This window comes from Dipodomys merriami, unplaced genomic scaffold, assembly GCF_024711535.1.
Source record: "Dipodomys merriami isolate MVZ:Mamm:240054 unplaced genomic scaffold, mDipMer1.0.p SCAF_51, whole genome shotgun sequence".
In the NCBI taxonomy this organism is placed as follows: domain Eukaryota; kingdom Metazoa; phylum Chordata; class Mammalia; order Rodentia; family Heteromyidae; genus Dipodomys; species Dipodomys merriami.
This window is the reverse complement of record NW_027206080.1, coordinates 9611046-9638318: the sequence shown is the minus strand read 5'-3', so window position 1 is coordinate 9638318 and position 27273 is coordinate 9611046. Positions and strand designations below refer to the sequence as shown.

The window sequence follows — 27273 nt, the reverse complement described above, 5'->3', positions numbered from 1 at the left end:
CTACCACTTGAGCCTCAGCACCATTTCCGGCTTTTTTTCTGCTTATGTGGTGCTGAGGAATCGAAGCGAGGGCCTCATACATGCAAGGCAAGCGCTCTACCACTGAGCCACCTTCCCAGCCCCGTGTTGTTTGTTCTTAAATCTGTCTTTGGGACAATAAGAAGGAGCCCATAAATGGAGGGAGAAAGGGTAAAAAAATGCACAATATACAACATGTACAATATACAAACAAATGCACAAATACAAAAGTCACTAGACACTAGACTCACTGCTGAGAAAAATTTTTCTCTCATTCCCCCTCCCCTTGATCTCTTTAGATGTACCTCTGTAGCACATTTCTCATTCCCTTTCTTCTAAACTATTTTACTTCTAAACTACTAAACATGAAGACAGTTAACTGAACATACTAAATAAGAACATAAAGTAAGAGCAATCAGGCTCTGAGGTAAGGTCTTATGGGATTTCCTGTTGAGAAGTGCATGACCTGTCCCTTCCTGTACTGTCTTTGTGATACATTGTGAGCTGCTCAGAAACATTTTTGTTCACTTCCCAGATGTCTGCCCTTTGAAATGTATGGGATTGTGAGGTAAACATGTGGAACATGCTATCCTATTATACTGTTAGCCGGGCGCTGGTGGCTCACGCCTGTAATCCTAGCTACTCAGGAGGCTGAGATCTGAGGATCGCGGTTCAAAGCCAGCCCGGGCAGGAGAGACCGTGAGACTCCTATCTCCAATAAACCACCAGAAAACCGGAAGTGGCGCTGTAGCTCAAGTGGTAGAGCGCTCGCCTTGAGCTGAAGAGCTGAGGGACAGCGCCCAGGCCCAGAGTTCAAGCCCCACGGCCGACAAAAAAAAAAATAAAAATAAAAAAATAAAAAATATAATATTATACTGTTAAGATTACATCTGTGGGGGGGAAAGATGGGAGGGCAGGGATGGGAAGGGGAAACAAAGGAGGAGGCAACAATGCTTGATAAGGAATGTACTCATTTCCTTGCTCATGTAATTGTAACCCCCTCTGTATGGTATTTTCACAATAAAAAACTTATTAATAAAAAAAGATTATAACTTGGAGAAAGAAACTTCCGTGGGTCATTTTTAAGAAAATTACAGACACCCAATATGTGTTGCTCAAAAAAAAACAGTTTAATTTTTGTGTATGCATTCTAAACACTGTTACCTCGTTCTTTTGTAATATTTCCATTGTAGAACTGATCTCGCCATACTTCATCATCACTTACAACCAGGCTGAAAGGGAAAGAGAATCCAACATTTTAACTGCTCTCAAGCTATTCAGAATACTTGAAATGATAAGAAATCTTGCTAATGGAAGGACAAAGGGTGAACAAATGCAGCAGTGATATTCACTAAACACTGTGTTGTAAATGAGCTATGCAACTTGTGGGTGGGGATGAGAGGGAAAAACTGGGAGAGAGCAAGGGAAGGGGTGACATTTTCCCAAAAGAAATGTACTCTTTACCTGACTTATATAACTGTATATAACTGTTATATAACTTATATAACCCTCTGTACATCACCTTTAAAATGATAATAGAAAATACACATTTTAAGAAAAGAAATCATGCTACTAGGCATTTATCTGCTCAACTACTGAGACAGTTCTAGAGCTAATATGATGCAGTCCCAAAAGTTAGCTTCAATGAAAGAGGAATCAATTGCCTTGCAGCTCTGCTGGTGGGAATTCCAAGATGGTGCATTGCCTCACTGCACAGAAATTCTCTCACTGAAGAACGGAGCACTGCTCTGCCATCTCCATTCCTGTGAGAAACGCAATTGAAAAGATTTTCATCTGTAATTAAGTCAACTTTGATTCTTACTTAAATGACTAAAAGTATTGCCAAACTATACCGTGAGTATGGAGTTCTTCCTGAGCCTTTTAACTGGAGTTCCCACTTTTCACCCCGCCTTTAAAACATAGATAGAGATACAGCTATTGATATCTATCTACAGACACAGATACAGATTAGAAGGTTCGTGTTAGCATTTTATTATATTATATATTATGTTAGCTATTATATTAATATATTATTATATTATATATATTATATTATATTATATGTGTGCTACCTGTTCATGTAAATTCCAATAAGGTGGGCTCTTCCATCCCCAAGCTGATCTGCCCATATCCCAAACTAAAAGAGACAAGAAGGAAAATTAGTTATATTTATCATCTTTAGAGCTTGGGCAATAATTTTTTTTTTTTTTTTTTTTTGCTGGTCATGGGGCCTGAACTCTGGGCCTAAGCGCTGTCCCTCAGCTCTTCAGCTCAAGGCTAGTGCTCTACCACTGGAGCCACAGCGTCATGTCTGGCTTTTTCTGTTTATGTGGTGCTGAGGAATTGAACCCAGGGCTTCATGCTTGCAAGGCATGCACTCTACCGCTGAGCTACCTTCCCAGCCCCATTGGGCAATAATTTTTTATAGCCAATGTCTTTGGTCAAAAAGTATAGAACATAAAATTACATTTTTAGCATTGTAGACTTCAATAATTAGAATAGTAAGGAAAACAAATTCATTACATTTTCATTTAAAATATGTTATTAAATGAAATTCACTTAATAAAATATAAACTTGGTGGAGGCTCATGCCTGTAATCCTAGCTCCTTGGGTGACTAACATTGGAAAGACTGAGGTTTAAGGACAACTCAGGCAGAATATTTCATGAAACACGCTCTCAATTAAGAGCTGAGTGAAATATTTTGTGCCTATTATCCAAGCTACAATGGGAAGCCTAGCATAGGTAGATTATATCTGGGCATGTACCTAGCCAGTAAGCAAAACTCAAAAATAACCAGCACAAAAGAGGACTGGAGGTATGGCTCAGCAGTAAGAGCACCTGGAAAGCCCTAGAGTTCAAATTTCAGTTTTGCCAAATATATGCATGTGTGTGCATATATAAACATACATTTAAACACTTTGTTCTTTTTCCATCCTATGGCAAAATTCATGTGTTATTGCTTAATTGATTAAAGAACATATACTAGAGCCAGGTGTTGGTGACTCATATCTATAATCCTAAGTACTCAGGAGGCTGAGACTCAGAATAGTGGCTCAAAGCCTGCCTGGGCAGGAAAGTCCTCAAAACTTTATATCCAATTAACTACCAAAATGCTGAAATGGAAATCGTTTAAATGGTAGAGGGCAGCCATGAGCAAGCAAGGCAAATAAATGTAAGGCCCTGAGTTTGAACTCTAGAATCACAAAAAAATACATACATACACACATATACATATATGTATGCATGTGTATATGTGCATGTATGCGTGTATATATATATGTGGAGTTGGATATATGGTTATGAAGAAAGGAGAAAGAATGATGAATTCAATGTTAGGAGTGAGATCAGAAAATTTGCAAGCTAGGGAGGGGGCGAAAGGGGGGGATGGGGAGGTGGGAGATGGGAAGGGATAGGAAGGGGAAACAAAGGAGGAGGCAACAATGCTTGATACGAATTGTCTTGCCGGGGCTGGGAAGGTGGCTCAGTGGTAGAGCACTTGCCTTGCATGGTCAAGGCCCTGGGTTCAATTCCTCAGCACCACATAAGAAAAAAGCCGGAAGTGGCGCTGTGGCACAAGTGGTAGAGTGCTAGCCTTGAGCTGAAGAGCTGAGGGACAGCGCCCAGGCCCAGAGTTCAGGCCCCACGACCGGACCCAAAAAAAAAAAAAAAAAAAAAGAATTATCTTGCCCATGTAATTGTAACCCCTCTATACGGTATTTTCCCAATAAAATAAAAAAAGAAAGAAAATTTGCAAGCTAATTTTCCATCAATGGAAAGGAAATCATTGATTACACATAATTTCAGACCAGAGAGACACGAGGATATATATGAAATTGATTTTTTAAAGTTTTAGTTTAATTTATTGTACTATACTATAAAAATGCACAAAAAGTTAACAATAGTTAACAAAAAGAGTTAACAAAAATCTGTAGGGTATCAAGCTTGAATTTGTGTTTTAACAATACATGTGTGTACAGGTTTAAATTACTTTCAAATAAATTTACCCTGAACATGAGACATCTTATAAATCATGGGATCCTGTATTTAAGAGCTAGAAATGACTGTAAGGATCATTTCGTATAGAAGTTCCTAAACTGAGACACATAGTTCAGTGAAATGTTAATAGTAAAATACTGCAGTCAAGTAGATTTGGAAAATAATAGTAAAGAAAATTAAGCAGATTTCTTTGCTGAGGTACTTTTCACAAATCCTAGAATGATCTCAGTCAACCCCCTCTTCCTTCCTGGTCCTAATGGTTTGTACAACTTTGCTTAGAACTCTATAGGCTCTTGAAGAAGAAAAGACTTAACTAATCTGACAAACTAGAGCCTGATGAAATAAGAATTAGTATAACAGCTGACACATAAGCATTTTTCACATATTTCCTAATGTAATGCTTATACCTACTGTTGGACCTAAATCTAATTCTCTGTTAAGCCAGCATTACCACAATAACTCCAAAATAAAGTCAGTATTTAGTTGTACCTTGCTTGTACAGAAAGGACAGAAACATTAACAATTGGACCTACATTCCCATGCTTACCTTTCTGTTTTTTTGTTTTTTTTTTTTTTTGGTCTGGTCGTGGGCCTGAACTCTGGGCCTGGGCACTGTCCCTCAGCTCTTCAGCTCAAGGCTAGCACTCTACCACTTGAGCCACAGAGCCACTTCTGGCTTTCTTCTTTTTGCTTATGTGGTGCTGAGGAATCAAACCCAGGGCCTCATGCATGCAAAGCAAGCTCTCTACCACTGAGCCACCTTCCCAGCCCCCATGCTTATCTTTCTAATGATCCTGTACTTTGAACTTTTCAATATCTTGCTTCATTTCTAGTGTATACCTTAATTGCTTCCTGAATATATGCATCACACCTTCTCCCAAACCTTGGTTTATTGCATGATAGTTCTACAACCCTGCTCTACAATTACCCTAGCAGAATTATAATATACTTGTCCTTTTCCAGTCTTTTATACTGACACATCATACTACTTGGCTTTTCCCTAAATTTCTTATGCAATGTTGTACTTCATGTTTGTCTAGCAATAATTTACCGAAAAGTGATATTTGTGCTGCCCCAGTGTTCTCAGTCCCATTTTAAAAGCTTACGTGTGTAGGATTTGCTTTTTGTTTTTGCAGTGCTGGGGATCAAACCCAGGGCTTCGCATATGCTAAGTATTTATCATGGACTTATTTACCAATCTCTACCGAAAAAGCCCAAACTAGCTTTATCACAGCAAGAAACAGCATAAGCAGTTTAGGATAGTGTTCTTCTAGACACATCTTGTTCATGGGTCAATATGTTAATATTAGAAAATAATTGCAAAATAAATTCATAAGGCAAGATTTCCATCAAATGTGTTTTACTCATATCCAGAAGCAGAGCAGATAATGTTTCTTCCTTCTCTCACCTGATGGCCGCCATATCGGTGAGCAAGTGGAATGGATCCAAAGACTATCTTTCCGCCACTTACAAGCTGGATAAAATCGTCTGTTTCTGAGACAGATAAACTGAGGTCCAAAACATCTTCTAAAACTTCCTAATACAGGGGGTAAAAAAAAATCTTATAAATCTAAGAATCTTTTCTTCTTACAATCTTAAGACTATTTTAATCATTTTCAAGAAAAAAGACCAATGGAAGAAAATGACAAGAACAAATCTCTCCCCAAACTATCTCATGAATTCCTTTTAATAAGAGATGTATCATACTTCCTATGACTATTCTGTTTGGGAAAAAATGAGTTCTATTAGATGGTTCTAAAATTTTCATTAGTTTCTTGTGATGAACAGTAAAATAATATTTACCTAGCACATGCTTTTTGAAAAAAAAACTAAATAGAAGTAAATGTCCAGCATTTAATTTCAAATTCATTTATTACATGAGAGAACAAGTTAGAGTTTGTTATTAGTGACTGTTTCTAAAAGTTGTCTAGGTTAAGAATTGAACTTTTTTTTAACTAAAAAAAGTTGTTTCCTATAAGATGAGGATCAAACTGACACCACACTTTGAGAATAAGGATTAAAAAGTGAAGCTGGGCGCCGCTAGTTCACCCCTGTAATCCCAGCTACTCAGGAGGCTGAGATCTGAGGATCACGGTTCAAAGCCAGCCCGGGCAGAAAAGTCCGTGAGACTCTTATCTCCAATAAAACACTAGAAAACTGGAAGTGGCACTGTGGCTCAAGGGTAGAGCACTCGCCTTGAGCTGAAGAGCACAGGGTCAGCGCCCAAGCCCAGAGTTCAATCCCCACAACCAACAAACAAATAAAAACAAAAGAATTAAAAAGTGATTCATAAGAATGATAGCTTCCAATACATTTACAGTATCTCTTAAGTATGATGATTGTCATATATCAATAGATGAACAATATTAACTCTAAGAAAGTACTTGGTTTAGTAAAACTAAATTTGCCAAACTACACTGTAGTATGAAAAAATAAAGTCTAACCTTTGAAACTGCTACAAGATGTACTTTTGATTTGAAAGGAGTAGGGAAGGCAACTGAAAAAATACAGTTTTTCACTTTACGAACATAATTTTCATTAACAGGATCAACTGGCAACACATCTGAGTAAAAAAGAAAAAGAAAAGAAAACCCGTCTTAATGTTCTCATCTGTTTCATATACAGCATTTACATTCCTTTGAAGAACGAGGGCTTTTCAAAACACCAATTTAAACAATTTTTTTCATCAGATCTCATAATTTAGAAGACTACTTTTATCAATTTTAACTCTCTCCAGTACTCACATAGTATAGTATACATTAAACAACACTAATGTGATGATCCAAAACTCAAACTTCTACAAAATTCTACATTCTCACAGCATCTACATTATGCCTCAAGTGAAAATCCTGTATCTGATCTCACAAGACAAGTCATAGCTGAAAATGCAGCTGCACTAAATATACTGAATGAAGTTATTTTTAGGCAATGTGTCTAAGTGCTACATCAAATAGAAATGAATTTCATGTTTGGGACCTAGCTCATCTATCTATCTATCTATCTATCTATCTATCTATCTATCTATCTATCTATCTATCTATCTACACACACATATATGTATCATTATATATATATAAATTCTCTAAAATCTTCAAAAATCCAAAATTCTGCTTTTCTTTGCCAGTACCAGGGCTTGAACTCACCATTCAGCTTCCTACGCTGATGATGCTCTACCATTTAAGCCATAGCTCTAGCCTGACTTTTCACTGATTAACCAGAGATGGAGTCTCAAAGATTTTTCTGCCCAGGATTGGCTTTGAAATGAGATTGTCCCATAGCTAAGATTATAGGCCTGAGCTACCAGCACCTGACCCAAAACACTTCTATTTCAAATTTTCTGATAAGGGACACTTCACCTGTATATGGATCTACCAAAAGAAAAATATTAAAACAGGATACATATCCTGTCTATAATGATTTTTACTTACTCGAGACAATAGGATAGTATGTGTAACATTTTTATAGGCTATGTAACATTTTTACAACTGGGAATAATGAATAAAATGAAGTGAACTGCTAGGTCTTCTTGGCATAGGCCGAACTTTTCTTTTCTTTTTTTTTTTGTCGGTCGTGAGGCCTGAACTCTGGACCTGTGCAGTGTCCCTCAGCTCTTCAGCTCAAGGCTAGCACTCTACCACTTGAGCATCAGCCCCACTCCCGGCTTTTTCTGCTTATGTGGTGCTAAGGAATCGAACCCAGGTCCTCATGCATGCAAGGCATGCACTCTACCACTGAGCCACCTTCCCAGCCCCCGAACTTTTCTTAATAGAGACCCAGAAACACAACAAATCAAAGGAAGGTTGGACAAATGGGACTGCATGAAATTGTAGAGCTTCTGCATGGCAAAGGACATAGCTAGCAAGATCAATAGAAAGTCCACAGATTGGGAGAAGATCTTCACCAGCCATACAACCAACAAGGGTTTCATATCTAAAATATACCTGGAACTCAAAAAATTAAATCCCCCAACAACAAATCTTCAAAGAAACAACTGCCCAATAAATACGTGGGATAAAGACTTAAAGAGAAACTTCTCTGAAGAGGAAAGAAGGATGGCCAATAGACACATGAAGAAATGTTCAACCTCTCTAGCCATAAAAGAAATGCAAATCAAAACAACATTGAGATCCCACCTCACCCCAGTTAGAATGACTATAATCAAGAAATCTAATAACAACAGATGCTGGAGGGGATGTGGACAGAAGGGAACCTTACTTCATTGTTGGTGGGAATGTAAACTTGTTCAACCACTTTGGAAAGCAGTATGGAGGTTCTCAAAAGACTCCACATAGAGCTCCCCTATGTCCCAGCAATTCCACTTTTGTGAATTTACCCAAATGATCACAAACAAGACACACTAAAGCTACCAGCACGACTATGTTTATTGCAGCATTATTTACCATAGCTAAGATATGGAACCAACCCAGATGCCGCTCAGTAAATGAATGGATCAAGAAAATGTGGTATATAAACACAATGGAATTCTATGCCTCCATCAGAAAGAATGACATTGTCCCATTTGTTAGGAAATGGAAAGACTTGGAAAAAATTATATTAAGTGGAGTAAGCCAGGCCCAAAGAAACATAGGTCCCATGGTTTCCCTTATTTGCTATAACTAGTGTATGTCTGAGTCAAGCAGAAAAGGTCAGATAAGTTGATGTTAGGGAAATGAACCCTAAGATATGTATTCAAATGTTTTTTCTTTCATGTGATTGTTTCTAACACATTTATAAGATTATTTCTTTGTTGCTTTGTATGTCCCTCCCCCAAGGAATAACCCCTGCTTTCACTGTATTTCATGTTGGTATAATTTGTGGAGGGGAAGGGAAAAACAAATTGTTTAAATAGGGATACAGGTGGACCCATTGCAACAATGAGATGTACAAGTCCTTATGTCGAAAAACAAACTTTACAACTTTGGAGGGGGGGAGGATGGGATGGGAAGGGGATACAAAGGAGGAGGCTACAATGCTTGATGAGAAATGTACTCATTATCTTGTCATGTAATTGTAACCCCTCTGTACAGTATTTTCACAATAAAAAAAGATACCACTTCAAAAAAAAAATGAAGTGAACTGCCTTTCAGTATTAGAATTAGAATCCAAGTCAACTCAATGAATCCAAAATATGCTAGGCACTATGTCATGTGGATTCTGCCCCTCAGAAAGCTTACAAGAAATGAAGAAAGGGCTGGGAAGGTGGCTCAGTGGTAGAGCGCTTGCCTTGCATGCATGAGGCCCTGGGTTCGATTCCTCAGCACCACATAAGCAAAAAGAAAAAAGCCGGAAGTGGCGCTGTGACTCAAGTGGTAGAGCACTATTCTTGAGCTGAAGAGCTGAGGGACAGCGCCCAGACCCAGAGTTCAGGCCCCATGACCGGACACCACCACCACCCCCCAAAAATAAAAAAATAAAGGAAACAGTTGGGCAATAGTAGCTGAGGCTTGTAATTTGAGCTACCCAGGAAACTTAGGATCAAGGAGGAAAGGAATAAGGAGAGAAGGAAGAGGAGAAGGAAAAGGAAAAGAAACAAGGAGAGGGAGAGAAAAATGTCAAGACTTTTGGGTTAATCTGATCGTAGAATTGTCTAGTGATACGCTGCCAACTGTGGCTTAATTCTGTTATTTTTTTTTGAAGTGTGTGTGATGACATACTAATTATAAGATTGCCACAAATATAATTAGTTTATTACTACAGTGTAGCTTGACAAATTCTCTTGGATGTTTCCTAACACATAGATCTAATCTATACCAAAATAAACATATTAACAAATCTTCCTTTTGAAATACTTTATGGTGCTGCCCCACCTCCAGTGGCTCAAGCCTGTAATCCTAGCTACCCTGAGATCTGAGGATAACGGTTCAAAGCCAGCCAGAGGAGGAAAGACAGTGAGACTCTGATCTCCAATAAACCACAGGAAACCAGAAGAGCTTTCTGTGAGTTCAAGCCCCACGACCGACCAAAACAAAAACAACAACAAAAAAATCCTTTATGTTGTTGTATGGTATTCTATATAAATATGGGGAAAGCAATATAAAATTGGCTTATTTGGATCCTTTTTAATTCAGTAAATCAATCCTCCCCATCTCTCCCTTCCTCCCTCCCTCCCTAACTGTACTGTTCCTTAGTTTTTTCATTCAAGGCTCGTGCTTGAGCCATAGCTCTACTTCTGGCTTTTTAGGTGATTAATTGGAGCTAAGAGTCTCAAGGCCCGGGCTGGGAATGTGGCTTAGTGGTAGAGTGCTTGCCTAGCATGCCTGAAGCCCAGGGTTCAATTCTTCAGTACCACATAAACAGAAAAGGCCGGAAGTGGCTATGGCTCAAGTGGTAGAGCGTTAGCCTATCACCAAAAGAAGCTCGGTGACAGTGCCCAGACCCTGAGTTCAAGCCCTAGGACTAGCCCTCCCACCAAAAAAAAAGTCTCAAGGACCAAACTGGACTGTCAGGCTTTGAACTGCGATCTCAGATCTCACCCTATTAAGTTTAACTGATTACAGACGTGGTTTCCAGGTAACTTGAAGAGAAAATAGTCATCAGGGAATTGAAATACCCTTTTGCTGGCCTGTTTCTTGCTAAGAAGTGAACTTTTTGGCGACTCAAGTTTCTTATATTTCAGCATCTCTGATGCTTAAACTCCCTTCATTGGCTCTCATGGTCGGTACGAATAAGTTAAATGCTTAACTGTTTCGTCACGATTCCTGATATTAATACGTTATCTCAGCACCAAGACAAGAACTAAGACGATCTTCTAACCATCTGGTATCCCGCCTGGATAGCAATTCCTGTACATTCTTAATATCTCCCGGACAAACTCAACATTAACTACTTCCAGGCGGGCAGGCTCAGCGGGACTAACACACAGACGTGGGTGTGAATCATGACACTATACCAATAAGATTTTCAGAGGAGATAGTCCAGAAGTCGAGCGACCGGGCCAGCGTCGCTTCTTTTTCACAATAGCACCAATCACGGTTTGACTCGTTCCTGGAAACGCGCAGACGGTTGGCACTCCCCTGGAGGGCAGATTGCAACACAAGGGCAGCGTGGCCGGCCACACCCAAAACCAAGAGATGTGCAAACCGTAGGCTCCAGTGGCAAAACTGGAACCTGATTCCTCGCATCCTTTTACTGTCTCATTAAACACTCAAGATAAAAGTTATCTTGGCGGCTGCAAAACTGCTGCTCCCTTTCCAACCAGCAGCTGATACCGTCTCTGGTTTAAAAGCCGGTCCAGCGCAGTTGCATGCTTGCAAGGGCGGCTGCAGCGTCGGCGGGTCGCCGTACCGCGCCGGGCAAGCGCTGAGCGCGCGCGTCCGCGACACCAGGCTCTCCCGGCCCGGGCGCGCGCCTTCGTGGTCCCCCGCAGGGCCTCGGCCGCCACCCGGAACCAAGCGCGCGGGCCTGGAGCGAGCGGTGCCACCCGGACGCGCACCTCAGCACTTCCTGCGTGAGGCTTCCGGCTCCGGGAGGAGGGCCGGTGGGGCTAGAGGCGGAGCTGCCTCCCGTGCCGCGACTTTCAGACTCGAACCATGGCCGCGCGCTGGTGGCGGTGGCGACACGGCTGTTCCTGGAGGCCGGCGGCGCGGAACCCCGGGCCGGGATGTCCGGGCGGTGCAGGGTCGCTCGGGCCACGCGCCGCTCCCGACGGCCGCGCGCAGGTGAGGCCGGGAGGGCCGAGCACCGCTCCGCCGCAGAGGTCACGGCGCCAATGACAGCGGCGTGGCGGAATGAATGGGAGCGACGCGCACGTGCGTCGGATCCGGGGGGTAGTGGGGGGCCGAGGTGGGGCTCGGCGAGGGGCGAGGCTCGCGTGTATCTGGAGGAGGGACGCCTCCACGCGCAGGTGCCGAGCGGCGGCCCGGGAGCCCGGGGGACAGCGGGCGGGGATCGGGAGAGGAGCTGTGCAGACCTGGGGTCCGGGGGAGACGGCGGGGGTGGTCGGGGTGGCGAGGGGCGCGGACTGAGGGGCGAAGCCTGGGGATCCTCCGCCGCCGTTAGCTTTTCCAGCTAGTCTTCCGGCGGCAGACTCTTCTAGACTTCGGGGGGTGAGGGTGGGGGTCCCCTAAGGTCACTCTCGGATCGACTTCGGATTCCCTCGGCCTTGGATAGTTGTGGGAAAGGGTCAAGTAGGGACAGCGGGGCTGATGCTCGCTGTGGTGCGCAGGGCTGCAGTCCCAGAGCTGGTGCTTCGGGAAGCGCACATCTGGATGCAGCCAGAAGGAGATCCGCCAGAAGGTGGTAGGAGAGAAACCTTGGGATTGATTGTTAAAGTTCACCTATTACTTCTTGAAGTAAACGTTGAATCATGGCTCCCATATCAGCTTCCTGGACCACGAGGAGGGGCTGCATACAATACTATGTTAGTACTATGCAAAAACATAGATAGTACCGATGATGGCAGTACTATTTCTAATTTCTATGTCGGTGAGATTCTCCCTCTGCGTCCCCCCCCCCCCCCCCGCCCCAGGCAGATAGATTAGCATTAAGGTGTCTGAATCAGACATGTACGTTATGGCTAGTTCCAAGTCTTAGTGACTGAGCTGTATTTGGAGACAAAGAGAAATGATAAGCCATGTTTGGCTCTCCACCATAGCGATGCTCCTTCCCGGTGTTTGTATTTTGTCCTGAGATCTCCCTGAAATATTAACAAATCTTGTGAGGGAGTAAAATATCAACGTGCATTTGTAATAAATCACTTGTCAATATGTCTTTGGCTCCTATCAAACATTTTTAAAAAGTGAGTTGCTAAACTAGGAGTGTAACTCAAGTGGTAAACCATTTGCCACATCAGCAAGTACAGGAAAGATAAAAAGTTCATGAGTGGCAAGATTAACTTTCACGAAGAGTAAGTAATGGGGGAAAGAAGCTGGAAATGGAGGGCTGGGAAGGTGGCTCAGTGGTAGAGCGCTTGCCTTGCATGCCGCTGTGGCTCAAGTGGTAGAGCGCTAGCCTTGAGCTGAAGAGCCGAGGGACAGCGCGCAGGCCCAGAGTTCAGGCCCCACGACCGGACCCAAAAAAAAAAAATTAAAAAAGACTCTGGAAATGGAAAATGATTTTCTCTACTAGCAATGAGTTGCAGACCTAGTGCTATGAAAACATTGCCCTGAAGTACTATTAAAGAGAACACAGTTTGATGGAATAGATAATGTTTTTAATAAGTCTTAAGTGGTAGAGCACTTGCCGAGCATGGGCCAGGCCTTAGGTTGATGCCAACCTCTTCAAATTAAAGATAAACTATGTGTTGGTTGCTAGACTTTGAGCCAAGCACTTTCTATGCACTGTACCCCATATTAATTCCCACATGATCGTGCCATGATTCATTATTATTTGGAAATTGTCATTTTAGTGACAATTTCCAATTGCTTGGACCCATCCAAGCAATGTTGAGATTTGAACCAAGCCCTGTTATTCTCCAAAGACTAGTACAGTCTTGAGCTTCCTGGTGGTACTCATGTAATGTTAACATTTCCTCCCAATTTAGAGAAATGTCATTAGGTCTTAGATTGAATAGGCATACTCTTCTGTGAACATATCCTTATTTATAGGTATTGTAATAAAATATTGAGTTTGTGTGAATTTATTACCCATGAAAACTGAAAGAAGCACATGGCAGATGGCCTGTAATCCCACCTTTGGGTGGTTGAAGCAGGCCTGCCACAGCAGCATAGTTACATTCTTAGCTCAAAAAAAAAGAAAAGAAAAAGAAAGAGTAGGTTCTCATATAATGGTAAAATCAAAAGTGAGGATTATTTCTTTCCTTGGAACATAACTGCCTGAATGTTATAACTGTTCTTACTGGCTTAATGGCTAAATAATGCTACAGTGGATAGAATAAATGTTGTTTTCTTGGACACTGTCAAAGTCAACATTTACTGTCATTTTATTTTTATTATTTTTATTTTTTATTTTTTGTCAGTCATGAGGCTTGAACTCTGGGCCTGGGCGCTATCCCTGCGCTCTTCAGCTTAAGGCGAGTGCTCTACCACCTGAGCCACAGCGCCACTTCCGGTTTTTGAGTAATTTATTGGAGAGTCTCATGGACTTTTCTGCCCGGGATGGCTTTGAACCATGTTCCTCAGATCTCAGCCTCCTCAGTAGCTAGGGTTACAGGTGTAAGCCACGGGGGCCCAGCTTTACTGTCATTTTAATAACACTAAAGCATTATATGTTCATTAGCAAAAAAATATTTTAAGTATAACAAAAATGAACAAAACAAAAAGCACCCACACTTTTGTTTAGTCAAAAATAACTACTTTTTGAGCCTAACACCAAGCAATCCTAGCTCCTAAGGAGGCTGAGATGTGAGGGTTAGGATTTAAAACCAGGCAGGGCAGGAGAGTCCTTGAGACTTGTTTTTATTGTAAAGATACTGTACAGAGGGGTTATAGTTACATGAGTAATGAGTATATTTCCTATTGAGCATTGTTACCCCCTTCCTTGGGACTCTTGAGGTGTTGTCCCACTTGAGCACCAAATAGGACATGCACCCAGGCCCTGAGTTCATCCCCAGGACCAGCACCAAAAAGCAAAAAAATAGCAACATAAACTAACTACTTTTATTTTATTTATTTTTTTTGGGTCCGGTCATGGGGCCTGAACTCTGGGCCTGGGCGCTGTCCCTCAGCTCTTCAGCTCAAGGCTAGCGCTCTACTACTTGAGCCACAGCGCCACTTCCAGCTTTTTCTGCTTATGTGGTGCTGAGGAATCGAACCCAGGTCCTCAGGCATGCAAGGCAAGCGCTCTACCACTGAGCCACCTTCCCAGCCCCATAAACTAACTACTTTTAATACTGTGGATCACATACTTCCATACCCTGTCTGTTTTACTTTTGTTTGTATGGCATGTGTGTATGTGTCTGTATATGTGTCCTTTCGTGAGATCACATAATGCAATTCTATAGATGCTTTTTCCCCCTATGACATTTTAGACATACCTACAAGTCAATTGTAGTTTTTCTATTTAGTTTTTTATTTTTGTGCCAGTACTGGACCTTAAACTCAGGGCCTGTGCTCTGTCCCTAAGCTTTTTTGCTTAAGGCCGGCACTCTAATCCTTTCAGTTTTTCAGACTTGACTTCTCTATGCTTAAAAGTCCCTCAGCTCTGCCGGGCGCTGGTGGCTCACGCCTGTAATCCTAGCTACTCAGGAGGCTGAGATCTGAGGATCGTGGTTCAAAGCCAGCCTGGGCAGGAGAGGCGGTGAGACTCCTACCTCCAATAAACCACCAGAAAATCGGAAGTGGCGCTGTAGCTCAAGTGGTAGAGCACTCGCCTTGAGCTAAAATGCTGAGGGACAGTGCCCAGGCCCAGAGTTCAAGCCCCACGACCGACAAAAAAAAAGTCCCTCAGCTGTTTAAAAACACATATTAACCTGCAGCAAATTAAGGTTACTAATTTTTTTTAATGTCTGGATTCCTGAATTCTTCAAGGCTGGTAGTTAGGGTCTAGGGACTAAATGATAAAGCTGCCAAGCAACTTCCAAGACCTAGATTCAATCTACTGTACCAAAAATTTCACCAAGAACAAACCCCAAAACTCAGTAATTGTTGAAACTAATATTTGTTACCACCTCTGAATATTTTAGGAGTCTACTGTGGTAGTCTGATCTCTGATTAACATTATCCAAATGTATGAGAATTTCTTCACTCATGCAGAGCACATATTCTAACAGTGAGCTATACTTCCCTGCCCCCATTTTGTAAAAAACCATTCCCAAAGTACACTTAGTAACAAAAAAGTAAACGATGTTTGTTTAAGAGTAACTTAATAGTAAAATCTTTTCTCTTTCTCACTAGCCTAGATAATAATTTTTGTTTTCATTCTTCTTTTTGGTTGTACTGGTTTGAACTTGTGGCCTCTGACTTCGTATGCAAGGCACTATACTATAACTACGAACGTGTGGTACTAAGGATTGAACTCGGCTTCGTGTTTGTAAAGTAAATGCTCTACTATTTGAGCCTCCAGACCCTTTTGGTTTTATTTTCAAAGTAGTTCATGCGTAAGTAGGCGTGGCCTGTATCCTCTTCCTACTGCTACTTTAGTAGCTGAGATTAACAGGGGCATACCACTGCACCTAGCCATAGATTGAAATGAGTCTGAACTTTTATGTCCCTGCTAGTCTCAAACATCCATTTCTCATCTCTAACTTCCAAGTAGGTAGGTTGAAAGAAAAGGTTTCCCTGTATCCAAGCTGGCCTTGAATTTAGCCTTCCAAGTTTGGGGATTACAGAATGTAAATAAACCACCAGTTTTCACTATCCTCAGTTGTAGTTAATTAAATAAAATGGAATTGTTTTAAAATTATTTTTCAGGTCTAGATAGATAAGGAATGTGGGAACTGGCTTTTGTTAGGGAGATAGATTATAGATGAGTTTTTCCTCTTTTTTTTCCCCTTATGTTTTCTCTGTGATGACAAATATATTGCTTTTGTAACAAGGAAAAAAATTTTTTTTTTTTTTGTCAGTAGTGGGGCCTGAATGCTGGGCCTGGGTGCTGTCCCTCAGCTCTTTAGCTCAAGGCTAGCGATCTACCACTTGAGCCACAGTGCTACTTCCAGCTTTTTCTGTTTATGTGGTACTGAGAAATCAAACCTAGGGCCTCATGCATGCAAGGCAAGCACTCTACCACTGAACCACCTTTCCAGTCCAAGGAAACATTTTATAGTGACCTTTTTGGGAAGTTTGCTATCTACCTATAAATGGGTGATTTAAAGATTATGCTTATTATGAATAATGGGGTATTGTCCTGTGTTACAAACAAGTTTTTTAAGAATAGCCTTACAAAATTCTTGATACTTTTATTTTCTAGATTCCCTATTGTAGTCTTGTGAAGAATTTAACACCTGCCTTTCCAAATGTGCATAGTATATCAAGGTACGTTTATACAGTAAGTCTGACTTGTGGGTTTCTATATGCAGTTTGGTTCAGTGTGATCAAAAACTTCCTGCATGCATCAGTGCAGCTCAATGGACGCAAAGAAACTTGTCAGTTCTGTGTTATCTTCAGTTGTGTTTAAGTCATTATGTGATCTGCAGTTGTCATTAATTTTGTGTAAATATGCTTCTTAAAGAAGCAAATAATGTTGGCTGTAATCTAGTTAATTGAGACTGAGATCTGAAGATTGTAGTTCCAAGACACCCTGGGCAGGAAAATGTATAAAACTTTTATCTGCATTTAACCATCAAGTGGAGGTGTGGCTCAAGTGATAGAGCATCAGCCTTAATGGAAAAAGCCAAGTAAAAGCCTGAATCCCTGAGTTCAAGCCCTAGTCTAGACCAAAAAAAAGAAAGAAAGAAAACAAGCAAGCCAGGTGAAAGAAAACAAGCAAGCCAGGTGCCAGTAGTTTATGCCTGAAATCCTTGCTACTCAGGAGGTTGAGATCTTAGGATAATGGTTTGAAGCCTGCCCCCAGGCAGGAAAGTCAGGAAACTCTTATTTCTTGTTAGTTACCAAAAATCCAGAAATGGAAGTGTGGCTCAGGTGGTAGAGTGCTGGCCTTGAGCAAAAAACTCTGGTGCAGCCAGGTGCCAGTGGCTCATACCTGTAATCCTAGCTACTTAGGAGGCTGAGATCTGAGGATCATGGTTCAAAGCCAGCCTGGGTAGGAAAATCCACGAGACTTTATCTCCAATTAGCCGCCAGAATACCAGAAGTGGTGCTGTGGCTCAAGTGTTAGAGCGTTCTCCTTGAGCCGAAGAGCTGAGGGACAGTGCCAGGCCCAGAGTTCAAACCACATGACCAACAAAAAGCCCCAACAATTCAGATACAGCACCCAGGACCTGAGTTCAAGCCCCATAACTGGCACAACATGAAGCAAAACAAAAACAAGTGTTGCCCAAGAAGCAAGGTAAAAGTTACGGTAATCTTTCTAACTAAAAGGGAATATAATATGCTTAAGTAATAATTGATTGAAAACTAAACTTCTGATAAGGTAGTATGTCTAGTGGAAGTTAGGCAGCATTATGGGGAAAATGAATCAAGCATCCAAGATATTCACAGTGAAAATCATGAAATAAGCCATTTTTAATGAGCAGTATTAATGTATATAACATTAATTTTGTGACAGTAATATGGTGTTTTTCATGTGATTTCGAGTTATGGATCCTCATACCCACTGTATGTATAGTACAGGTAAATTTGAGTAATTTCAAGATTATTGAGCCTCATGTATCCTAAGCATTCATGGATTTTCCTCAACATTGTTTACCCTGTAACCATATCCCTGCAGATACCAAGGCTACTAGAATAATCATATACCTAGTAAATTTCTATTTTAATTGTGGAATAGGCCAACAATGTGTTGTTTTGTTTTGTTTTTCAGTACTGGGGCTAGAAGTCAGGGCCTCACTCTCAATTAGCTTTATTGATCAAGGCTAGTACTCTACCACTTAAGCCACAACTGTACTCCTGGTGTTTTGGTGGTTAATTGGAGATAAGAATTTCTTGGATTTGTTTGCCTGGGCCGGCTTAGAACTGCATTCTCAGCTTCCTGAATAGCTAGGATTAGAAGCATGAGCCACCGGCACCCAGCTAGGCCAACAATTTAATAAGATGTTTAAGTGTAACAATATCTGCTTTATGTCATCTCTGCCTTTTCAAAAAATCGGAATATAATAAACTTTGACCTAAAATCAAAATACAGTAAACATGGTTTAGTCTTTCAGTTCTCAAGGCCCATTTACAAGAATGATCTGTTAATACATCATTTATCAACAAGAGATTTATGCGTTTTTCTACGTCATAACTACCTTTTAAGAGTCATGCTTAATTTGTGTGTCTACTACATATACATGTATATACATAAACATAACATTCTCACTTCAAAATGATGTGTTTATGTTCACTTATCCTAGGTTTTATCATACGACACCAGCAGTGTTCTGCTGTAGTAAAACACAGAGTGGTGAGAAATATTCTGATCCTTTTAAACTTGGTTGGAAAGACTTGAAAGGTCTATATGAGGACATTAGAAAGGTAAGGCTTTAAAAAAAAAACTCTATGAAGTAATGTTTTAGTTTATGAAACATTTTATAATTGTGAAAAAAAATAGCGCAGGTTTTCAGATATGTACAGTGCTGTTGCAAACTTGATTTACATTGGAGGATGCAATAAAGGATTCTAGGCAATGTGAAGGATGCAGTAAAAGTTCCTGTCTGGAAAGACATTATACTACAGGGTTGGGAAACTAAAAAGATGGTCCAGTGAGTTATCTAACTTCCCTTCTTACCCAATACCATCCAATGACTCCTGAAAGTGTCCTTCCTATCTAATTCTGAATGACATTGCTCAACTTCTTCAGTTACGGCTTTCTTTGCTAAATACTTTTCTCCCAAAAACTTTAAGTGACTCTCAGCTGCATGTGGATTCTTTCCCAATGCATGGGTTTGGATTTGTGGCAGGTCTGTCTCCCTAGGTCTATCATAGTACCCCAAGCCAGAGCCTGGACACATAGGGTCTAGCCTGTGTCTGTAGGCTGCTAACACTGAAATAGATTGAACAATGGAATATTTTTAAAATACAAATAAGTAAGCAAGATATTTGTCACTCACCCCTATAGTCCTGGCTACTAAGGAGGTAGAAATTGGGGAGATTCGAGGCCAGCCCAGGCAAAAATTTGTCAGACCCCATCTCAATAAGTAGCTGGTTGTGATGGTACATACTTGTCTTCCCAGATATTCAGGAGACAGAAATTAGGAAGATCACAGTTCAAGCCAGTCTGCGCAAAAGCGTAGTGGTATACACCTGTTATCTCAGCTTCTACAGGAAATGAAAACAGGAGAATTATGATCTAGGCTGGCTCTTGCAGAAAAGTGAGAGCCTATTCCAAAAATAGCTATATCAAAAAGGGCTGGAGGCATGGCTCAAGTGGTAAAGCATATATCAAGCAAATTCAGTACTACCAAAGAAAATTATGCATTTATTAAATTAAATCCTACATCAAAAATGTCCACATTCCCTTTATCCACTTCCTTCCCAACTCAGTTTCGACTTTATTTCCAGGTTTTCAACTCACTGGCTCTCAGCCTCACGGAGGCACCACTTCCTTTTCGTTTCCCACATATTAAGCCAGCACTTCGTCACTGATCTCAGCCCACCGCTTGCTATTTAGTGGACCTAGTAAGGGTCTTGAAGGAAGAACTCCCTAGGCTCCGGCTTCGTCCACACCTGTATGTACTTGCCTCCCTTTCTCCAGCCTCCAGCACACCAGTGTCCTCTTCCTTCTTGGGGTAGTCTATGCCCCCAGTCCTTTGTTTTTATTTTGCTTTTGAGATAGTCTTTAATTGCTTGGACTGGCCTCAGAATGCTGATCCTACTGTTCTGCTTCCCAAGTAACTACGACTATAGACAAATACCACTATATGTGACTTTGACCCACAGGCTTACTCTTATTTTTATTTATTTTTTGTCAGTTGTGGGGCTTGAACTCTGCCTGGGTGCTGTCCCTCAGCTCAAGGCTAGCACTCTTACCACTTGACCCATAGCTCCACTTCCAGTTTTCTGAGTGGTTTATTGGAGATAAGTGTCTCACAGACTTTCATGCCTGGGCTGGCGTGAAATCCTCAAGTCTCAGCCTCCTGAGTAGCTAGGATTCCAGGCATGAGCCACCAGCCCCCAACTCTTATCTTTCATATTTACCATCTCAGTCTTCTCTGAAATTGCTTTTTACTAAATCCAATGGACCCTTCCTGTTTTCATCTTTCTTGATTTTTTTTTTCAGCAATGCATGACATTGACACCCCTTCCTTGAAAATGTTCCCTTGGCTTCCATGTTCCTTGTATACTAAATCCCTTAGACTATTCCTCAGTTTGCTTCTTGGGTTCCTCAATCTCTTTACCCCATTGTTAGGGGTTCTATTGGCCACTTTATCTCTCTATGCCCTCTACATATTTATGTATGTCTTTTTTTTTTTTTTTGACAGAGTCTTTATATAGCCCAGGCTGACTTTGAACTTTAGATTCTCTTTTCTCAGCCTCCTAAACTGTGGGATTATAACTGTGGGCCACCATACCTACCTATTTATATATTTATTCATATATGTACTTAGGCCTCATAAGTAGTATCTCTACTTCAGATTTGATTGTGTTTCCTAAACATGAAGTAAGCAACTGTAGGAGTGTCCATGACACTCTTAACATGCTTGAAACTCCTTGTCCCTCACAAACTAACACTTCCCCCACCCCATTGCCCTGGCTATTAAAGGTATCACCCAGGAAATATCTTCCAGTTGTCAGCTTCCTTTTCCCTCACACCCTTCAACTCTGTGTAGTCAGACCACTTCTTGCTGTAATTACTGCTTTCACAGTTCGAGACAGTAGCTTTGGCTCTGTACTCCCAGGGTCACTGCCTTTACCTCCTTTAACTGCACTTCTTGTTTACTTCTCTCCAACTAGACCAGGGGTAGAGAGCCTTCTTTCTGCCAAGGGCCATTTGGATATTGATAACATCATCTTAAGGCCCAATTTTGAGTCACATCTGTGGTTATCTTGACAGGGCCAGACCAAATGATTTCACCAGCCCTGAGCCATTCCCCACCCCTGATGGGCCTAGGGCTTCTTGTGGGCAGCAGTCGTCTTATCTTTGTGACCTCTGCCTTTTTTCACAGTGCTTGGCACCATTTCTGAAATCTAGTACTTTAATGAGGGACCTGCAGTATTGACTGGCTCTCAAGACTGGTTTCCCATTGGTAGATACTCCTTACAAATCAAAACCCTGTTAATCTTCCTTTGGCTCCTCTGAAGCCAAATTTATTTTTCTCACTAGGAAGCCAAGAATATCGAGTGTGTGCATGAAGGTGCATTTGATCGTTATATGCATGAATATTTAGTCCAGAGGTAGTTGTTCTAAAGTTGAACTGTGCCTTTCTGTGCAGCCATGCACATGTTCTGGATTGCCTGCCTTCCTGTGACCTTTTGAATTGTACAGAAGTTTTCTTGTTCAAGTTACTCCTGTATTATCCATTAACACCTTACATTTTTTAGATAATTATCTAATCAACTCATTGGTAAGCTCCTTTGCAATCAGACAATCCATGTTATATATACATTTCTTCTGTGAACTTTTGAAATATCTTCTGCCAAAGAAAGAGGTGGCCAGGGGTACTGACCCCATGCTTTTCTCCCTAGTGCCATCTTGTCTGTCTTCCTGTCTGTATCCCTTGAGCAATACAATGTGACCTACTTCATAGACTCCCACATTCTCCATATCTTACTCCTTTCCTGCAATCTTCTTCCCAGCCCTGGTATCTTTCTCTGTACAGCTGTCACTAGCTCAGAATTGCTGGGTCCCTTTGTGCTTTCTCCCATTTCTGTTGGAGTTACTTGGTGTCTGATGCTGTCCATGGAACAGGTGGTATAGTACCAGCTCTATCCTTGAGCCACATGCATGCTTGTGTGTATGCATATGCATGCGCTGCTGGTACTAGGTTTTGAACTCAGAGTCTTATACTCTAGTTTGACATTTTTCACTCACAGCTGGTACTCTACTATTTGAGCCATTTCCAGATTTTTGCTAGTTAATTGGAAATAAGAGTCTCTCAGATCTCTGCCTCCTAAGTAGCTAGGATTTACGTGTGAGCCACTGGCATCTGGTGGTTTAGGGGGCCGAGCCAATGGCTGTCTGCCCTGTGGGGCAGTCAAGTTTATGGTCATATAGTGTTGGGAGCCTTGTCCAGCTGAATGTTAAATTTCTCAATTGAGTTGAATAAGCTTAAATCAAACCTAATAATTCTGGCTGTTCAGGAGGCAAGATACAGAGGATTGTAGTTCACAGACAGCCCAGGCAGTTAGCTAGCAGAAAGCCTGGCTGGAGGTGAGGCTCAAGGAATAGAGCACCATCCTAGCAAGCAATCCAAGAAAGTACAAAACACTGAATACAAACCCTAGTACTGGCAAAAAAAAAACAAAAAAAAAAAGGAAAAGAAATGTTGATTTTCTATGCAATTGTGATGTCATCTGACAAAAAAGAAACTTTATTTTAGGAAGTCTTCGTATCTACCACAGAACTTAAGGAAATGTCTGAGTACTACTTTGATGGAAAAGGCAAAGGCTTCCGACCAATTATCGTGGTGCTAATGGCTCGAGCTTGTAATATTCATCATAATAACTCACGGTGAGTTACTTATTTTCACACCTCTGATTTTTCATTTGAGAAGTTTTCCTTCCCAAACTGAACTGTTAAATTTCCATTTAATAAATAAGCTCAAGGCTGGGCATGGTGGCTCACACCTATAATGCTAGCTATTGAGGAGGTGAAAATCAGGAAGATAGAAGTTTGAGGCCAGTCTGAGCAAAAAAAGGTCCATACGTTAAAAACTGGGCATGGTGGTATGCATCTGTCATCATCAGCTATATGGGAAATGTAAATAGGATATGATCTAATCCAGACTGAGCATAAATTCAAGTCTGTATCTCAAAAATAACCAAAGCAAAATGAGCTGGTAGTATGGGCACAAGTGATAGAGCTTCTGCCCTGAGTTCAACTCTGTAATATCATAAAAAGTAGAAGGAGAAGAATCTATCAAAAATTCACTTTGCAAGCTGGGCACTGGTGGCTAACGCCTATAATCCTAGCTACTTAGGAACCTGAGATCTGAGGATCGAGGTTCAAAGCCAGCCCACACAGGAAAGGCCATGAAACTCTTATCTACAATAAACCACCAGAAAGCCAGAAATGGTGCTGTAGCTGTTGAGCTGAAGAGCTAAGGGACAGGTCTCAGGCCCAGAGTTCAAGCCCCATGACCAACAAAAAAAAAATTCACTTTGCAATGTATAGAGCCTGATACTGAATTACTTTTGTCACTTTAGAGTCTAATCTGACATCTTCCTTGGCAGACTTTTTAACATCTCTTGTAAATCAACTATAACTACCAGTAAACATCTTAGGTTAAAGCCAGATTTATTTTTCTCATTGTAAAGTATAAAGAATACGAGGGTAAATGAATACACCTTTTATCATTATACATATGGACAGTCCAAAGGTTGATTATTGTAAAATTGAGCTTGCCAACCTGGGCAGTCATATCCTGGATCACCTGGCTTCCTGTAGCCTTCTGAATTGTGCAGAAGAGAAATCTTTTTATTCTTTTTTTTCCTTTATTTTATTTTATTTATTTTTTTGATGCTAGGAGTGGTACTTGAACTTAGGGGTTTTACTCAACACTGATATTCTACCACTTGAGCCAGATCTCTTCTTCTGGCTTTTTGCTAGTTAATTGGAAACAAGAGTCTGTAGGACTTTCCTACCTGACTGGTTCCAAATCACATTCCTTAGGTCTCAGCCTCCTGAACAAGAAAAAAAATATTTTGAAGAAGACATTTTGACTGATAATCTTCAAATTTTATCTTTTGAATATAGATAAAAATTTTAAATATTAAAATAACTACATTGTTTTTATATTAAAGAAAATTTCTGCCTGGTGCCTATGACTCATGCCTGTAATCCTAGCTACTCCGGTCTGAGATCTGAGGATCAAAGTTCAGGAAAGGTTGTGAGACTCTTCAATTAAACATCTACCTCCCCCACCCCACCCCAATAAAAAGAGCTGAAGTGGAGCTATGACTCAAATAATAGAGTGCTAGCCTTGAGCACAAAAGCTCAGGGACAGCACCTAGGACCACCACAAAAAACAAAAAACAAAAACAAAAAACTGGGCACCGGTGGCTCACACCTTGTAATCCTAGCTACTCAGGAGGCTGAGATCTGAGGATCGAGGTTCAAAGCCAGCCTGGGCAGGAAAGCCTGTAAGACTCTTATCTCCAATAAACCACTCAGAAAATCGGAAGTGGCGCTGTGACTCTAGTGGTAGAGCATTAGCCTTGAGCTGAAGAGCTGAGGGACAGCACCCAGCCCAGAGTTCAAGCCCCATGACCAACAAAAACAGAAGGAAAGAAAGAAAGAAAGCCTTGAAAGTTTCTTCATTGCCTTTTTTCATTCCTTTTTCTCATTCTTCTTCCCTTTCTTTCTTGTCTTCCATCATTCATTGCTTTTGTGTTCTATTTTATCTGTCAATGTTTTCAAATTCGGCCACATTGCCAAAACATATTTGTAATTATACTCTATAATCTATTGTACTGATAGATTCCCCAGTGTTTTTCTCTTTCCTCAATAGATGGTACTTTTAAGGAATGCCTAAGATTTGCCAGTACTGAATTTAATGTAAGTACTAAAGTAAGAATGAGCATTTGATATTATTTCTCACAAATGCTATCTCCACCCAAAGCCTTTTGTATCCCTGTAGCGGTGCCTTTTGGGCCCAGCATATCACACCATGCTCAGAGTTGGCTTTCACTTCAACTGAGATTTTCAAAGAGCTCACAGGATATTTCAAGCAAGCAGTGAAATCTCTGACAGTGGCCTTTTTCCCATCATCCAGATCACTTTTACTGTTCCCAGAAAAATCAAGCAGCAGAAGTGCTTCCTCTAAACCAAATTTGAAATACATCTTCATAGGACCTATAGTAGAGTTTCTCAGTCTCAGCACCACTGACATTTTGGGGCAGATCACTCTTGATATGGGGGACAGGGTGCAGTGCCATGCATTACAGGATGTTTAGCGGCATCCTTGGCTTCTATTCACAACACCCTTCAGGTGATCGCAACGAAAAATACCCTCAGACTTTCCTAAATGTCCTTTGAAAAGCAAAAGTCACTGGTCTAGAGGTTTGTAATTTTTTTTATTTTGATATGTGTGTTTGCGCTAGTTCTGAGGCTTGATCTCCTGGCCTGGGTGCTGTCCTGAGCTTTTGTGCTCATCTAGTGCTCTACCACTTGAGCCACAGCACCATTCTGGCTTTTTGCTGGTTAATTGGAGATAAGAGTCTCCTGGACTTTTCTGCCCAGACTAGCTTCTAACCACCATCCTCACATCTCAGCCTCCTGAGTAGGTGGGATTACAGGCATGAGCCACCAGCACCTATCTTGAAAGTACATATTTTTAACTTCAGGCTAATGCTTAGAACAGTTTATTACCTTCAGAGGAAACATGAGAAGGAACATGTTCTTCGCTGCCTAAAATTCTACCAGCCATTATCCCCATAGTCGAAAGTTTTGTTTTATTTTTTTACTTTGTCTTATTGAAGTTGCATAAACCCTTGTTTGCAGATAACATAGAAGAATAACAGAAAAGTGTTGCTAGTTTAAAAAGTAAGCTCAATATTGCTTCTCAAACTCAGTATTGCATCTGAGCTGCAGGTTCATTTTCCCAGGTTGGAAAAGAGGAGAGCTTATGAAAGCACTAGGACAAAGGCAGTGTTCAGCTATTGAATCTGAGTCTTGATTGTGCCTTGCTTTTGGGTGTGCTAGCACCCTGCCAGCATTACTCTGAAAGTCCTGACTTCTTGAGAATATTTAGTTCTTTTTCTTTTTCTCTTAAAAAAATTTTTTTTAATTGTAAAGATACTGTACAGAGGGGTTACAGTTATATGAGTAAGGTAATGAGTACATTTCCTGTCGAGCATTGGGACCCCCTTCTTTGTTTTTTCCCTACTATCCCTTCCCTCCTCAGTTTTGTTTTGTTTTGTTTTGCTTTTTCCTGCCAACACTAGTGCTTGAACTCAGCCCCTCATGTTCTTGCTTGGCTTTTTCACTCAAGGCTTATACTCTACTACTTGAGCTACAGCTCCTCTCGAGCTTTTTGCTGGGTAATTGGAGATAATTGTTTCATGAATTTTCCTTCCCTGTGATCCTCATCTCAGCTTCCTGAGTAGCTAGGATTACAGGTGTGACCCACCAAGTGCCCAGCTGGAGTATGTTTTAAGTTTCTTCCTTTCTTTGTTTTTTGTTTGTGGTACTGGTACTGGGGCTTGAACTCAACTACTAGGTGCTGTCCCTTAACATTGTCCCATTGAGCCACACTTCCAGTTCTGGCTTTTTGGTGGTTAATTGGAGATACAGACTTTCCGCTTGGGCTATTTTTGAACCATGATCCTCAGATCTCAGCCTTATGAGTAGCTAGGATCATAGGTATGAGTCACTGGAACTTAGCTGATAACTACTTCTTAAGCATACTTTTGGATCAGGCCTTCGGTGTGCTAAATATCTAGCTCTTCTACCTGTTACATTTAATTTTGGGGGGGGGGTCTGGTCGTGGGGCCTGAACTCTGGGCCTGGGCGCTGTCCCTCAGCTCTTCAGTTCAAGGCTAGCACTCTACCACTAGAGCCACAGTGCCACTTCTGGCTTTTTTTCTTTTTGCTTATGTGGTGCTGAGGAATCAAACCCAGGGCCTCAAGCATGCAAGGCAAGCGCTCTACCACTGAGCTACCT

At 41.2% G+C, this 27273-nt stretch overlaps 2 protein-coding genes and 1 pseudogene across 4 annotated transcripts in view; 2 read left to right on the top strand and 1 right to left on the bottom strand.

Annotated features, from left to right (window-relative positions):
* The window catches only part of LOC138810882 (protein adenylyltransferase SelO-like), a 42458-nt gene extending 31078 nt beyond the window's left edge, over positions 1-11380 (bottom strand). The window contains exons 1-7 of one of the 2 annotated variants that reach the window (XM_069998279.1): positions 10906-11379; positions 6461-6579; positions 5425-5553; positions 2091-2155; positions 1872-1928; positions 1683-1781; positions 1183-1250 (exon numbers count right to left, since the gene is read on the bottom strand). In XM_069998279.1, coding sequence (XP_069854380.1) covers positions 1183-1250; positions 1683-1781; positions 1872-1928; positions 2091-2155; positions 5425-5553; positions 6461-6579; positions 10906-11137 — 769 coding nt within the window. In that variant the 5' untranslated portion in view covers positions 11138-11379. Of the gene's footprint in view, positions 1-1182; positions 1251-1682; positions 1782-1871; positions 1929-2090; positions 2156-5424; positions 5554-6460; positions 6580-10905 lie in introns of both variants that reach the window. The other variant, XM_069998280.1, reaches the window with a different exon arrangement.
* Positions 11228-27273, top strand: part of Pdss1 (decaprenyl diphosphate synthase subunit 1) — a 47808-nt gene continuing 31762 nt past the window's right edge. The window contains exons 1-4 of one of the 2 annotated variants that reach the window (XR_011367255.1): positions 11228-11674; positions 16821-16885; positions 18865-18985; positions 22990-23120. Coding sequence is in view for 1 of the 2 variants with exons in the window: in XM_069998298.1 (XP_069854399.1) it covers positions 11546-11674; positions 16821-16885; positions 18865-18985; positions 22990-23120 (446 nt within the window). In the remaining variant the exon portion in view is untranslated. The remainder of the gene's footprint in view (positions 11675-16820; positions 16886-18864; positions 18986-22989; positions 23121-27273) is intronic. The other variant, XM_069998298.1, reaches the window with a different exon arrangement.
* LOC138810919 (small nucleolar RNA SNORA42/SNORA80 family) lies at positions 19388-19513 on the top strand (annotated as a pseudogene).